At 40.9% G+C, this 15,308-nt stretch overlaps 1 protein-coding gene across 11 annotated transcripts in view; it reads left to right on the top strand.

Moving 5' to 3' along the window:
- The window catches only part of HECW1 (HECT, C2 and WW domain containing E3 ubiquitin protein ligase 1), a 256,737-nt gene that overhangs the window by 71,379 nt on the left and 170,050 nt on the right, over positions 1–15,308 (top strand). For all 11 annotated transcript variants that reach the window (XR_003529753.1, XM_027655945.1, XM_027655942.1 and 8 more), the window contains one exon: positions 10,420–10,744. Coding sequence is in view for 10 of the 11 variants with exons in the window: in XM_027655945.1 (XP_027511746.1) it covers positions 10,420–10,744 (325 nt within the window). In the remaining variant the exon portion in view is untranslated. The remainder of the gene's footprint in view (positions 1–10,419; positions 10,745–15,308) is intronic.

Raw genomic sequence — 15,308 nt, 5'->3', positions numbered from 1 at the left:
GACATGAGAAGTCAGTCTGTTGGGAATAAACATACTTAAATGTGGAAGTCAAACTCTTAGTACTTGCAAGCAGTTTTCATTCTATCCTCCAGTGACATCAGACAGAAAACATGCAATGATGATGACTATGCCTCAGTGTCTGATGTCCCAGTTTTCTTTTGAAAAAATGAAAAATGTGTTGGATTCTATTATTGTAATTGCATAGGAAAAAAACATTCAGATATCATAGTCTAAAGATAATTGTATCCTAAATTAATCCTAACCCATCAAATCACAGGTTTGTTTCTAGGATTTGAGATCTCATTCTAAGAGTAGTTGCTGTTATCTGTGGTCTGAAATGCAACTTGCTGCTCTATATGTTTGTATGATGTGTTTTCCAACAGAATATATTGGATCATGGATGAAAATGTTTGAAGTGTTTTAGTTAAAAATATGAACTTTATTTTCCAGGTCTGGATTAGCCCTTGTTAGCTGCAGCTGTTGACAGCTATATGGGTTTTCCTTTGCTTTACAAAGTCACTTTGTTCCACATTGAAATCAAGGGGAGTTTTGCCTTTAATTTTATCGGAAACACGATCAAGCACACTCAACTAGATGGCATTTCTGTATTTGACTGGAGGTAATATGGTAATAACAGGAGCTCTGTAGCCAATTAATTTTAAAATGTCAGGGAATATTCTAGGCCTTGTTGAAAGGTAGAAGATGGAGCTGAGGGCATACTCTGAAGCTGGTATCTGGTTGAAACACTGGTTTATTGCAATGGTTTGTTGTTGTTCGTAGATCAAAGGAGTGATTGATATAGGCATTAATACCCAACAGGCTCCTAATAGTACCTACCTGCCTCACTGCCTGAGGAGGCTAAGAGACTGACACTTCAAAACACTCTTCTCTTAAAGAAATATAGATGGAGGTAAGAAGCATGACAGAGTGTAGCAGCAATGAATGAAGTAGGAGACCTTAAATGTTTTCTTTGCTGTGGAGTGAGAGTCAGCCATCATGGACAGCTGGAAAGAACCATGAGTGAAAAGAGCTTCCTTCCATCCCTCCTGGGATTTGTAGGTTTATTGTCCCCACATGTTAATCCGCTGCCTGTTTTATGGCTGGTTCAGCAAGTAATGTCATTGTGCCCAATCCTTTCCTACCTACAAGTGTGGGGAGGGTGGTATTATTGGCATGTGAGAAAGAGGAGATAGGCCTTGAGAATAAAAAGGTATTGGGAGGAGAGGAAGATGCATGGTCACCTGGAATATGGCTATGGCATGAGCTGCAATGTGAGAGACATGGCACAGAGGTCCTTGCTGACAGTCTGGAATAGAGGGAAGCAGGAGGTGAAGCGTACCCAGCTCTTCCAGGGAATGGCACTCACAGAGCTGACAGAAATTTTACAGGTCATGGCAGCGATGAATGTCTTGTGGTGTGTATGTATATGGATCCACTTGTGCTGCACACAAGTGTCTAGGCAGAGAGGGAAATGTGGGTGGTGGGAATACTATGTGCATACATCTGAGCTCTGCAGGATAAACCTTTTGATACATGTGCACACATGAACCTTTCATTTGCAAAGATTTATGCTTGTGTCTGAAGGAAGGTTAATATTAAAAACCTGTCTTTTGATATCTGTGCTTGGTTGCTTTCTGTTGCCTTCTTTTTCTGTATGTGTTTTATACATAATAAGCTATGCCTGACACCTATGCAATACATTACAAAAGTCTTTTCTTCAATCTGGCAGCAATATGCACTACAGACATGACACAAGGTTTGTTTTTTAGCAAAACAGTTGTCTTGGTGGAGGGTATAATGCATTCATAATGGTAGAGAATCCTGGGATTTTTATAACTCTCATATAGCATAAGAAATTAAGAGTGCTTTCTGCAAAAAAAAGACTCCTCCAGTTGCTGAACTTTGAGGAAGAGATATGAGAAATGTGGGACTGCTTCTGAACAGAGAAATTACTATAACCTGACGGTTCAGGGAAGCTGTGTACATTACTGGATATCTTTCTGCAACTCATATTTACTCTACATCATTTCATTGGTAGTCTCTTAAATTTTGCAGGATGTCTCCACAGCTTTTCCTGTAAACCTCTGCTATGTTTACTGGTATTACATTTTTGAAAAGATCTGCATGTAAAGTGCGTACACTATGCTAAGTATTTTATTTTCTATGCACTTTCTCTGGATGGACCATCTAGTTTGCAATTTTATAGTTTTCTAGAAAATCAGACTATTCTTAAATAATCATGTAGTAGTTTAGTATGTTTTTTAATTTGCCTCATTTCCATTTTACATGCCTGAATGTACTTACAATACACATTTTCTGCCACCCCCAGGAGTGCTTTGCCCACTTACCTTTATATAATGTAAAATCTTACAGCTTGAGAGGTTCATACACATCTGACTCCTTCCTAGCTAACCTAACGTGCCTAGGATACCCATAGTCACTGACTCTTAAAAAAGGTCATAGAGATGGTGTTCAATCCTCTCCAGGAAAGCCTTACCTGGGTCTCAGTCTTTTTCATGAGGAGCTTGTTTCTTCCCTCTGAGTACTCAGAGAGTCTCACATTCCTGAGTGTGGCTCAAGTACTCAAAGCTTGAGTTGGATGAATCCAGACCTTTGTTAATACTACTAAAGACATTGATTTTTTTCATGGACAAAGTCTGAACAACTGAAGCCACTGGTTATAAAAATCCATCAGGTAAGAGATGTCTATTATTATGTGCTGTGCAGAACCTGAAAAGGGCATCAAGCATGGTCAGGGCTTCTCAGTAGGAGTATCAGCTCACAGAACAGCAGCGACGTTTTTAGCCTGCAGCAGAGAAGAGCGTCCCTGTTCTTATGTCCTCCCTCCTAAAACCCCTATGGAATAAGTAGCATTCCTGGGAGGCCATTACAGTCCACCTTTGCAGTGGACCTCATAAATATGGTGATGATTCTTAAGGAGACCAGTGTGGGGTACACAGGGTTTTTGAGACAACCCTTTTCTGAGAGTGATGCTTCTTTGCTTTAAATAATGGATAAACAAGTACTAGCACCTGGTACAGAATGATTGGTTTTTTTCTTGCAGTGATTGTTGTTCAAAAATATCATCCTTGGGTTTTAAAAGATAAGGAATGGAGATTTCCAGTCTTTGGCACCACAGTCACAAGGACTGTTATCTGTGAAGCTGATGTCCATACTGGCTGTTATGGACATGAGGATGCTTGTTAAGAGAGGGTGTGTTGTTCCATGTATGAATGTACTGTTTTGCACCTGTTGGGAGGTAATCACTGCCATGCTTCTGTCTGGTACTGCAACAGCACTTCTCTGCCCGCTTTTGATGTTTAAAACCAATGAGGTAAAAAATATAAATTTCCTGTTATGTGCATAATAAAGCATGAGGAAAGGCAATCATAATGGACTTGGGAGCATTTGATAGTAGTATATAAGCAGATTCTAAGGTTATTCCTTTAATCTTGTAGTGTGGAAAGAAAAAGTGAAGCTGAGTAATGTTATCTTGGTTTAAGATGTTACCATGTTGACGCCTCTATTATTTATTTCCTTACAGTTATCTTTTTAAAATTTTATACTCGGGCCATATTGCATATTTACCTGTTATTTTGTACCTGACTGTGTCCTTTAAAAATATTGGCAATGTTTTCAGATCTTTTTTCTGTAATGGGTAAGTCTGATGGCTGTTTCTTATCCCCTGCTGTGACAAACTGCTGAGACAAGACTGTTTTTCTGCTACTGATTTAACAGAAAATAAGAAATTAATTTTGTCCTTAGCTTCATTTCATTGCAGAAACTTCCCAGTGCTTTATGAACTGTGAATGAATTATCACTGCCTCAATAAAAATATGTTGAATGTAAGATTATTAATTGCTCTGTTAGACATAAGTTAGGCATACATAGTCTACAGTGTAGAAAGTTTGAGTGATTTCATATAAAATTGGTAAAGTGCCTTTTTTTTTTAAGAAACTTGTGTGGTTTATATACTTACGGAAGTACAAATATTAATTCTTGGAATCATTTAACTGGAAATGTGATGTATGTATCTTTCAGCATGCTCTTTTGGGTTCTTCAGATGGCAGTCTCTTGTAGTTCTTCCATAAAGAGAAGAAAAAAAGCATTACAAATTTTCATCCTTTTTGTGAACTCAATTTCCCTCCAATCATTGCCCCATATTCCAGAGTACCCCTGAGTACTGTGCTGCCAGTTTTTGTTGCCTTATGACTAGTAGGTCTGCATCAGGAATCAATCCCACACCAGCAGCACCAAACCTTACCGTGTTGACCTTGAGGCCAACTCTTTCATTTTGATTCTTATTTGTGCACTGATTTGCACATCACTGAAGCAAAGTTAAACGTAAGAGGATACATTAACATAGCAGTACAGCTGGACTGGAAACTCACAAAGGTCAGGAAATGGAAAAATGAACTGACTAATAACATCCATTTGCCCCACTGCTGATATATAATGGCTTCGATTTCCGATTAGTGTTCGTTATAGGTATAAATATATATGTAGTGCCATAGATGTGCAATATTGAGACAAATGCTCTTAGAGTTCTTTAGTGTTATTATGGCATGCATCTCTCTGAAATGTTTACAGCCTTCATTTCAGCCTTCCCAAGAACAGCAGTTTCGTCTATGTGCTCTGTAATATGTTGCAGGGAAAAGGATGTCAGTAGACCATGGAAGTCTGAGAGTCCCTGGGCAATTAAATAATTCTTTTGGAGCTCTAAGAAACCTTTCCTGTGCCTCTCAAATAAATGGGCTGATCCTACAAAGTTCTCTGTGCTCTCCAAATACTTTTGCTTCCTTGCATTCTCCAATCCCTAGCTTCATTACTTTCATGTTTGTTTTAATGTTTTCAGCAAGTCAGATACTAGATGATTTGGAGAAGATTTTGTATAGCTCTTTGCACTCTAAGGCCTTATTTACTGGATTTTGCTGTAGTATAATCTATGCTTTAAAAATCCTTTTTGTTCTAAGCATTATACTAACAATTCTTCCAAAATTCAAATGTCCAAAGGGATTTTTCTCACATGCTGTGATAGGTGGGAGTAGATTGATGGGAGGGCTTTATGATAGCTGAAGCTGTAACCTTGATTATAGCTTACCTTCGAACTGTTTTCCTTCTAACCTCTCCATTGCCTTGCATTTTGCACAGTCGATTGTACTATGCCCCCAGTGAAGGAAAATGCAAATGTTCTTTTGGTTGAGTTTGCTATGCAGGTACCATGTGCTGTGCTGAAGACTGTCCCTAGGCAGAAAGGAGGAAATCTGAGTATTTTATTTACCTTTTCCTGGCTCAGAGTTTGACAGAGGGACAGTGTACCTGCCCTGAAAGCTGCTGAGTGGTGGTGGCTAAAGGGCCCTCTGGGCTACGAGTGGGGAGAGCAGATGGGGAAATGATGCTTCCACAGCAGGCCTGTAGGGGAAGTGGAGTTGAGAAGGTTGCTGGGAAGAACAAGAAGCAGATCCTGCAATAAGTCTTTAGGGCTATAAAAAGCAAGATTGTTAGCTCCAAGGACTTCACATTGCTAGGCTGAGAGCAAGGCTGGAGGACAAAGTCCTGCCCTGTAAGGTAGCAGCTGCAAGGTTCACTGTCATATCTTTTCACTTTCACGCAGTTCTTTATTGCTCTTCCACTGAACAGAGATGAGTTTCCTGTCCTTCAGAACTTAGCCAATTCTAATTTAATCTCTAATAAAACAGTTTTACATGCTAAGAGCCCTTTTGACAGCCTCACCTTCAAGTTAAAGGTCTGCCTCAAAGCTCTGGCTTGCAGATTCCCATCATATCACCTCCAATGACTGTAGGCAGTGTTGTTTTTCTGATTGTCTTTCTTGCTCTGGGTATTCATACATAGGCTGTGACTAAGTATTTAAAATCTTTTTAGGTTGTCTCACATCCAGTCAATTAAGCCTTTCATACAGGCTGATGCCACCTTATTTCTGTTAGTAAAATATCCTTTTTGCTACACATGATCTTACCGTCTTAAAGCTGATCTGAAGATTTTTTCTGTGATAATTTATCACTTTCACCATGCTGCCCTAATTTTGTATTTTTAAGTCTGTCTTGGCTCCCTCTTGCCTTTACGAAACATAGAAACCTTTCAAGTGAAGGCTAAAAGCTTATCAGGAGAGCCTTCACCTCCAGTGAAGCAATCAAAAGGCTGACTCCCCTCTGATTTGCCTATGATACCAGACTTGACTGCTGGCCTAATATATTTTCAGGTGCGTAAATGTGCTGTGTTCCAAGCTTCCCATCATAGAAAGCTATCTCATTTTCTTTCTTGGTACTTGCCCTTGAAATTTGGGTTGTGATGATGCTTGCAGACATCTGAATGACTACTTTGGGCCCACTGTTGTGGTGGCTTATGTTATCACCTTGTTCCCTTTAACTTCTTCATCTGCCAGATAACCAGATAACCCAGTTATGGGTTGTATTTCAATCGTAGTATCTTTGTAGTATCATACTGCCATCTTGACCTGCACAAATACATCTTTCACAGAATATTCTGAGTTGGAAGGGACCCACAAGGGTTACAAAGTCCAGCTCATAAATGAATGTCGCCTATAGGGATCCAACCCACAGCCTTGGCATTATTAGCATTGTGCTGTAATTTAACTGAGCTAATCTCAGGTTCTAAGCAGCAAAGGAGGCAACTGGTGTCAGCCCAAGTATCTAAAAGACAGCCCTTAATTGTCTGAATAGAGAACGGAGATGGATCCTTGCAGAGGTTTAGGTGAGATCTATCTCTGTATTGCTAAAGCATCATGCACCATTCTGGCATGATTTCAAATAATCCCGAATGAAAAGAAAAATAAAACCCCTAACATTAAACCCTACAGATTTCCAGTGGAAGTTAATGAGTGGCAGCTCTGAATCCTTTGGTAAGATTCAGCTGGCTATAATGGTGTGAAGCCTTCCTGCCTGAGGATTCTTCTTGTCTCAAAGAAGGGAACAACTATCATTGGTGGTACAGTTTTTTAAAGGAAAAGGCAGTGACAAGAGCTCTCTGCTTTCCAAATGCCATACAGTAATCAGAAAAGGAGAGAGATGTGAGTGAGAAAGGGAGAGAATGTGGGAAGAAACTCTGTGAAATATTTTTTTTTTGGTATTTACTGGTTACAGTTTTTCTATGTATAGATTTTCAAAGTCAGTTTTCTTTACAATCAGATATCATCTGTCATTTTCTTTTGTCTGCTCCTTCCTACTTTACCTGTTAGGGATTGCAATTGCATTTTTATGGGAGAAAAATAATCCTAAATTAACTTTTCTGATGTTTGCTATCATTAGATGGACTAAGTGACATAAAGAAGAGGCAAGTTCTGCCCACAGATAATCCTCAAAAAAATCTAATTTTGAGTAGAACTTTCATGGGCTTGGTAGACCTCTAGAAACAAAGCTTTCCAGAGCTCTGTAAAAATCAGCAGTGAGGGGAGTGAGTGGGAAAGTGAAGCCTGGGGGTCACTTGGTAGAGGGAGTCAATGGGTGGAAACACCCCTGGAAAGACTGACTGTAGAAGCAGCTATAGAATGACTGTTTTGAAGCAGGAATGAAGAGGTTCTTGTTTCTGTTGACAACCAGCATTTGGCCGTTCATTGTTCTTGCTTTGTATTTTATACTCTGTATTAGAAATGAAAGTTTAGAGTAGTGTGTGTAGTGTGCATACCTCTGCAAAGGGAGAGAAAATAAATATTAATCTCGAACCCTTAAAATATTTATTTTTATATGTTAGGTATATATGATGGATCAGATTGCTTTCAGAAGATATTGATAGGATGTCTTTGCAGTTATTTTAAGCTGTCTGACCATAGCTGGGACTATCAGCAGGGCTTGAGGGCTTTAGACAGTTGCATGGAAAGCATGCAAAGCTGGTAATAAAATAACTAGTTTACCTAGCCTCTTTTCTATTTATTCATACAGTCGTGCTTGTATTTTGATGCCATTATTTAATCCAGATGATTATGTGTGACTGTTATTTCATTTGTTTGGGATTTTTTTCAGTTTGGGGATTTTCTTTTTTTTTTTTTTCAGATTAATGTATTTGTGTAGAATCAATGCTGGAAATACGAGAGACTGCAATTTGTGGAGAAGTTGGCCTTCTGGGTTGCTTTAAAATTATGCTATTTGTTCCATTGGCATCAATATACAGCAAAATAGGAACTTACAGAATTAAAACATAGTGATAAATTTGCCATTTCTATTAAAACTGCTTAAAGTCATGCTGAAGCTGAAAAAAAAATGTTTAAGTCTAATTTAATTTTAAGGTATGCGGTTAATTAATACTCTACATCCATTAACATTCAAAAATGAAAGTATCTGCAGAACCACTATTCCCTGGAGTAATTTGTCACCAGAAATAAAACATCTGCCTTTGAACTGAGGTAGCTTTTGGGTAATGCTGGGAGCGGAGGAACCCATCTTAATGATACAGACTAATCCAGAAGAGTGAGCTTCAGGTTTGTTGCATTGATATCTCACCATTATAAAAACAATTCTAGTTGTGTCAGGTACTGTTGGGACAGCGGATGCCTTCTTTGCAAAGTGACAGAAACTACCAGCAATTTTAAATTACTGACTAGAGCGCGATAGTTGTGCATGTCCAAAAGTGCTTCCCAGATTAGAAAACGTTCACAGCGTGTTTCTTGATAAAAAAAGATGCTTTTTCTGTTTACATGGGATATTGGTTCTTTATACTATGACGTGAACTCTCTTTTCAAACAGTGAATAAATATTAGAAAGAGGCAGCAAAGATACGATGAGATGCACAGCAAAGGCAACACCACATACTTCATTCCCCCACATGCCTCCTTCCTCCTTCTATTCCTCTACCTCTGGTGTAGCCTTTTGCATTATTAGCTTCAATCTTGCGGTACTTACTACAAGGTGTGGCATTCCCACTGCAGCTATTTTTGCTTATAAACCCTGTTTAATGCAGTAAGTGAGGATTTGGGTCAGCGGATTGTCAGCATTGTTGGGCAGTGTTTGCCAAGTGACAGCATATTCTAGGGGTGCAAATATGCCAGCTGAATTTTTTGTTCTTTGTACAGTTTTTGTGCAACAGAATCTTAAGACACAATAATAGGTCTCTTAATTATTCCCCCCTGCAATGGTATTAATAAAGAAAATATTTTATTTTTTTCAGGACTTACTGTTCTTCTGTGCTACCATAACCTTAATAAAACCAGTGTTAAATTGCTGCTTGACTGGACAAAGGAGCTGTGATTTTTCTTCCGCTTAATTTGTTTGAGTTCGAAAGGATGATTTGACTTCTGATCATGTGAAAAGCATTTCATAGCATACTGGAAAGCTGTCTGGTTTTGTATCTAACAGACTTGACAGCATGGTTGGCAACAGACGGATAATGGAAGGCTAATGAATAATGAAAAGCTGAGTGATTGAAATAGCAGAGCTGTAGGGAGAGAAGAGGGAAAGCTGGGAAGGAAAATGGAAAAAACAAACAGTACTGAAGTAAGGAATAACCAGGATTTTGATCAGTATCAGGGAATGTCTTCACATCAGAATTCAACCCAGTCATAACTTAAGCATTCTCCATCTGCCAGCTCACAAAAGTTTTTAACTTCTGCACCATGACACATTTTGTACAAGTCACTCAGCTTGCCTTGAGGAAGAGAAGGGTAGATGGAAATTTAAATATTTTTCAACTGCTAGGATGATGACTACTCTGCAGTAACCTTCTCGATTGCCATTAATTGTCTGGTGCATTTCCAAATTCCTACCAGAGTGGGTGTGCTTAGCATCTCAAAGTCTACTGCAGAAAACAGAGTAGAGCAGTGGCATTGGAAGCCATCAGCTGTACAGAGACACATTGCAACACTTAGTTTGTATTTATACATCAGTGAAGACATCTCTCTTTTGGTAATAAGGGTAACTCCGTTTTCATGGCATTCACTCTTCAGATATCCAGCAGGGAGGAAGAGCTCTTACTCACTGCTGGCCAGTCTCTCTAGATGGAATATAGTCTCTAGAGTGACTAAGAAAGATTCCTTTGTAAATGTAACAAGAGTTACTGGGGATAAGACTTAACTTTGGGTGTCAAAAGTGAGAAGACTATCTCCTGATGTTAAAAGAGGATGGCTCTCTAGCAGTTTGATATTCCTGATGTTTGTGTTTGTATATGTGCATTAACATGGAAGAAGTCAGCTCCTGTTAATCTCTGCACACTGCCAGTTGTGGTTGAGCCTGGTGGTGCAAGGCTTGCTCTTACACTTGTTTTCATGGTAAGAATTACAGAGTAGGAGCTGAGTTAGCACTATGTTTCCTTCTCATGTCTTTTTGCAATGACAAATGGAGAAAGATTTGCTACTTTCTCATTATAACTTACTACTTTTCCTTTTCCTGAGCTTTGATATCACTGAAAAATGAATAATACTGTAAATACTGTCCTTTCTTTTTTTCTTTGCAGAATCTGTACCAAAACAGGTTCCTGGGCCTGGCAGCCATGGCGTCTCCATCTAGAAACTCACAAAATCGACGCCGGTGCAAAGAGCCTCTCAGATACAGCTATAACCCTGACCAGTTCCATAACATGGACATCAGGAACAATTCCCATGAGACAGTCACCATTCCTAGGTCTACCAGTGACACAGACCTTGTCACTTCAGACAGCCGGTCCACCCTGATGGTCAGCAGCTCCTACTACTCCATTGGGCATTCGCAGGACCTAGTGATATACTGGGATATAAAAGAGGAAGTGGATGCAGGGGACTGGATTGGCATGTATCTCATAGGTGAGTCCCCCTTACCCTTTCCCCTTTGAGTTTCTTGCTGCTTTTTGTAGCTGTAGGCATTAAGGTACTATGGATTAATGGTGATGATGAGCTGATACAGCTCCCTTAAGTGTAGTCTTTAAGTGGGTTTATATATTACAAACATTTTTTCTGCTCCTGAATTGCTGGTTGCAGTCCTTGCACTCACTTTTTCTTCAGCAAAGATACAAAAAGGCTTTCTGTTGATGGTTTCTTGACGTTTAAAGATAAATTCATTTTAAAGCCATTTGGATGTTGGGAAAATACCTCCCATACAAAGGCATAAAATATTTTCAGGGTTTCCTCTTGAGCGTCCTTTAGTAATCTGTGACAGATTACGAGTCAAGAACATGAATCATTTAAAAACCTTGCAAGAATGACTTTTTCTCTATAGCCACAGGATATTTAGATATGAACAATAATTATAGACTGAGGCAGTCTGAAGTTGTCCCAGAAAGTCTGGCTTTTTTTTGCCTTTTATTGTGTATTGGAAGCTCAGTTGAGCCATGCACATTACCATATATTTGGCAACTCCATCTAGTAAATCCAATCCCATAAGAGTAATAATAAATGGTTTCAATTCACTTTTACCTGATTGTTCCACTTCAGTATAAAATTAGCTTTTTTTTTTTAACCTGGTTTGGTTCCTATGGAAATAGTCCTGCTGCTGAGACTGGAGTCTGTGTTAACTCTTTGCCCTCTGGTAAATTTTGAGCATGGTGAATCAGTTTCAGACACATTCCTCTATGTATTAGGGGGTCTTAATAATCTGCAGTTCTAAAGTGTTTCTTGAAAATTAGTGACTTGGTAAAGAAGATTGACTCCAATTGGTACCCCCACAAAGGGAAATGTTGGTAAAACACTTTCCTTATCTATTTGGAAGGTATGCCTAGCAGTTGTAATTCCAACAGCACTGCTCAGATAGTGAACCAAAACCAGATAAAGCATATGATGCTGTGAGATGGGCTTTTGGAGCAGTCATTGGGGACATCTTAGGGAACCATGGTGTTACTGAAGTGCTTTAGTGGGTAAAACCAGATGGCTTGACATCATGTGGTGAAGATATTGGGAACACAAATGTTAGTGATGTAGGGGATGTCCGAGAAGGAACTGGGTAGGAGGTCTGAACATATAGAAGAACACTGGTGGCAAGGTGTTAGGTACGTGAAAATAAGTTCAGGATATTGGAAAGATTGGAAGAAGGGGTACACAAGGTTGGTTATTTAGGACATGGAGGGAAAGGAGTGGAAGTTACAGTAAGCCTGGCTGCAGTACTTGTTCCCGTGAGTAACCTTAAAAAATACTCTGCTTTGAAAATAAAAGTAGGCTTCTGAAATTTAAATCTTTTAGGAAAAAAGCAGAGACTGAATTTAAAACAGATGCCTTGAAAGCAGTCTGGTTTGTTGGCCTTAACAGAATATTACTTGTGTTTACAGTTAAGCTTGAAATGGAGTGTTTTACTGAAACAGATGAGAAGACACAGGAGCCCCCAGTATTGGACACTAAGAAATACTGTAAGCATATTCTGCAGTAGTGCAGGCAACTTATGAATGTATTGCCTCAGTAGAAAGAGGCAAAGCATACCTTCTGGTGGTCTGCGTAGAGCTGTTTCATACTGACTGAACTTGTTCAGCCAGGTTTTGTTGCTCAGATGTTGCATCCAGGGCTGTGAAAACACATTGTAAGTTGGTTGGGTTTTTTTTGATAGGCAACCTGAATACATAGAGTTTTAACTGGGAAAAATAAAAATATACCCTGGTACTCCTGCTTAATTTACTGCATCAAACTACTGCATTCCCAGACACCCCAGTAAATTACAAGTGCAGATTTTGAAATGTATCCTTGCCCCTGCTGGCTGAATGCCTGTTGCTTATGACAATAGTTAATGGCTTGTTCCAATGAACTCCGATGCCAAATGAAAAATGAATAGTGTGCCCAGTCCCCAAGAAACCAATAGTTGACCCTTAATGGCTTTGAAGGTGTTTTATTTCCAGCCTCTCAGGTTCCCACTCTAAATAACTGAGAAAATAGCAGGCAGCAGCACCCCTCATTCCCTTTTTGTCTTCCTTTCCCTTCTTCCTACCACTGCAAACCTCATGTAAGACGAGTTTTGGTTTTGGTTCCCGTTAAAGAACATGGGCCACTGTGAAGATCAGTTGGGTTTTGGTGTTAGTTTGACATGGAAAACACTCAGAATTTATGAACATAACTGGCACTGTGGCTATATCCACTTTTACAAGTGGATACAGTAGGAATGGTTCTGTAGAAGCAAATATCTGATGAAGGCTTGGCTTTAGAACAGACTCAGTCTGGCAAACTAGATTTGAAGGGGGAAGGGTTTGAAACTGGGCTCTCCAGAGAGGAGCCTAAGGATGAAAAGCCCGAGTTAAGAGTGAAAGCAGCAGCCCAGCTGAAGTGATATACACCAATGCACGCAGCATGGGTAACAAACAAGCTGGAAGCCATCGTGCAGCAGAAAAGCTATGATGTAGTCACCATCAAGGAGACGTGGTGGGATGACTCATGTGACTGGAGTGCTGCCATGGGTGGCTACAGGCTCTTCAGAAGGGACAGGCAAGGTAGGAGAGGTGGAGGGGTGGCTCTGTATGTTAGAGAGTCTCTTGACTCTGTAGAACTTGAAGTCAGTAACAATAAGGTTGAGTACCTGTGGGTCAAAATCAGGGGGAAGGCCAACAAGGCTGACATCCTGGTGGGAGTCTGTTACAGACCACCCAACCGGGATGATGAGGGTGATGAATTATTCTACAAGCAGCTGGCGGATGTCTCAAAATCACCAGCCCTTGTTCTTGTGGGTGAATTTAATCTACCGGATGTCTGCTGGGAACTCCACGCAGTGGAGAAGCAGTCTAGGAGATTCCTAGAGCATATAGAGGATAATTTCCTGATCCAGCTGATAAATGAGCCTACCAGGGATGGGGCCCTGCTAGACCTGCTGTTCACAAACAGAGGGGGGCTGGTGGGAGATGTGGTGGTTGGAGGCCGTCTGGGGCATAGTGACCATGAAATAATAGAGTTTTCAATACTCAGGGATGCAAGGAGGGCCATCAATAAAAACTCTACGCTGGACTTCCAGAGGGCAGATTTCAGCCTAATCACAAGACTAGTTCAGAGTGTACCTTGGGAAACAACCCTCGAAAACAAAGGGATCCAGGAGGGACAGACATGCTTCAAGAAGGAAGTCTTGAAAGCACAGGAGCAGGCTGTCCCAGTCTGCTGAAAGGCAAGCTGGTAGAGAAGATGACCGGTCTGGCTGAACAGGGAGATTTTGAAGGAAGTTAGGGTAAAAAAGAGAGCCTACAGATTATGGAAAACTGGGCTGGATACTCAGGAAGAGTTTAGGAATACAGTTATGCCATGTAGAAAGAAAATTAGAGAGATGAAGGCACAACTTGAACTGAATCTCGCCACTTCTGTGAAGGATAATAAGAAGTCCTTCTACAGATACATTGATAGCAAAAGGAGGGGCAAGGAAAACCTCCGTTCTTCATTGGACATGGACGGGAATATAATTATCAAAGATGAGGAAGAGCCTGAGGTATTTAACATCTTCTTTCCCTCAGTTTTCAACAGTAAGACAGGTTGTCCTGAGGACAGCTGGCTTCTGGAGCTTGTAGAAAGAGATAAGAATCTGAATAGCCCCCCTGTAATCCAGGAGGAAACCATTAGCGACCTGCTGAGCCACTTGGATCCCCACAAATCTATGGGATCAGATGGGATCCACCCAAGGGTGATGAGGGAGCTGGCAGAAGAGCTCGCCAAGCCACTCTCCATCATCTACCAACAGTCCTGGCTCACTGGGGAGGTCCCAGATGACTGGAAGTTGGTGAATGTCACACCCATCCACAAAAAGGACCGGAAGGAGGACCTGGGAAACTACAGGCCCATCAGCCTGACCTCAGTGCCTGGCAAGGTTATGGAGCAGTTCATCCTAAGTGCAATCACACAGCACCTACAGGATGGACAAGGGATCAGACCCAACCAGCAGGGGTTTAGGAAGGGCAGGTCCTGTCTGACCAACCTGATCTCCTTTTATGATCAGGTGACTCACCTGGTGGATGAGGGGAAGGCTGTGGATGTGTCTACCTGGACTTCAGCAAAGCCTCTGACATTGTCTCCCACGGCACACTCCTGAAAAAGCTGGCAGCCCACGGCTTGGACAGGGGCACCCTGTGCTGGGTTAGGAACTGGCTGGAGGGCGGGACCCAGAGAGTGGTGGTGAATGGCGCTGCATCCAGTTGGCAGCCAGTCATTAGTGGTGTCCCCCAGGGATCAGTGTTGGGCCCAGTTCTGTTTAATGTTTTTACTGATGATTTAGATGATGGGATTGAGTCCACCATCAGTAAATTTGCAGATGACACTAAGATGGGTGGGAGTGTTGATCTGCTGGAAGGCAGGAGGGCTCTTCAGGGGGACCTGGACAGGCTGGAGAGTTGGGCTGATTCCAGTGGGATGAGGTTCAACAAGGCCAAGTGCCGGGTCCTGCACTTTGGCCAAAACAACCCCCTGCAGTCCTACAGGCTGGGGA

Source organism: Corapipo altera, unplaced genomic scaffold (assembly GCF_003945725.1).
Source record: "Corapipo altera isolate COAL_440 unplaced genomic scaffold, ASM394572v1 59, whole genome shotgun sequence".
Lineage (NCBI taxonomy): Eukaryota > Metazoa > Chordata > Aves > Passeriformes > Pipridae > Corapipo > Corapipo altera.
The sequence above is the reverse complement of the archived record's forward strand: the minus strand, read 5'-3'. Positions and strand labels throughout refer to the sequence as shown.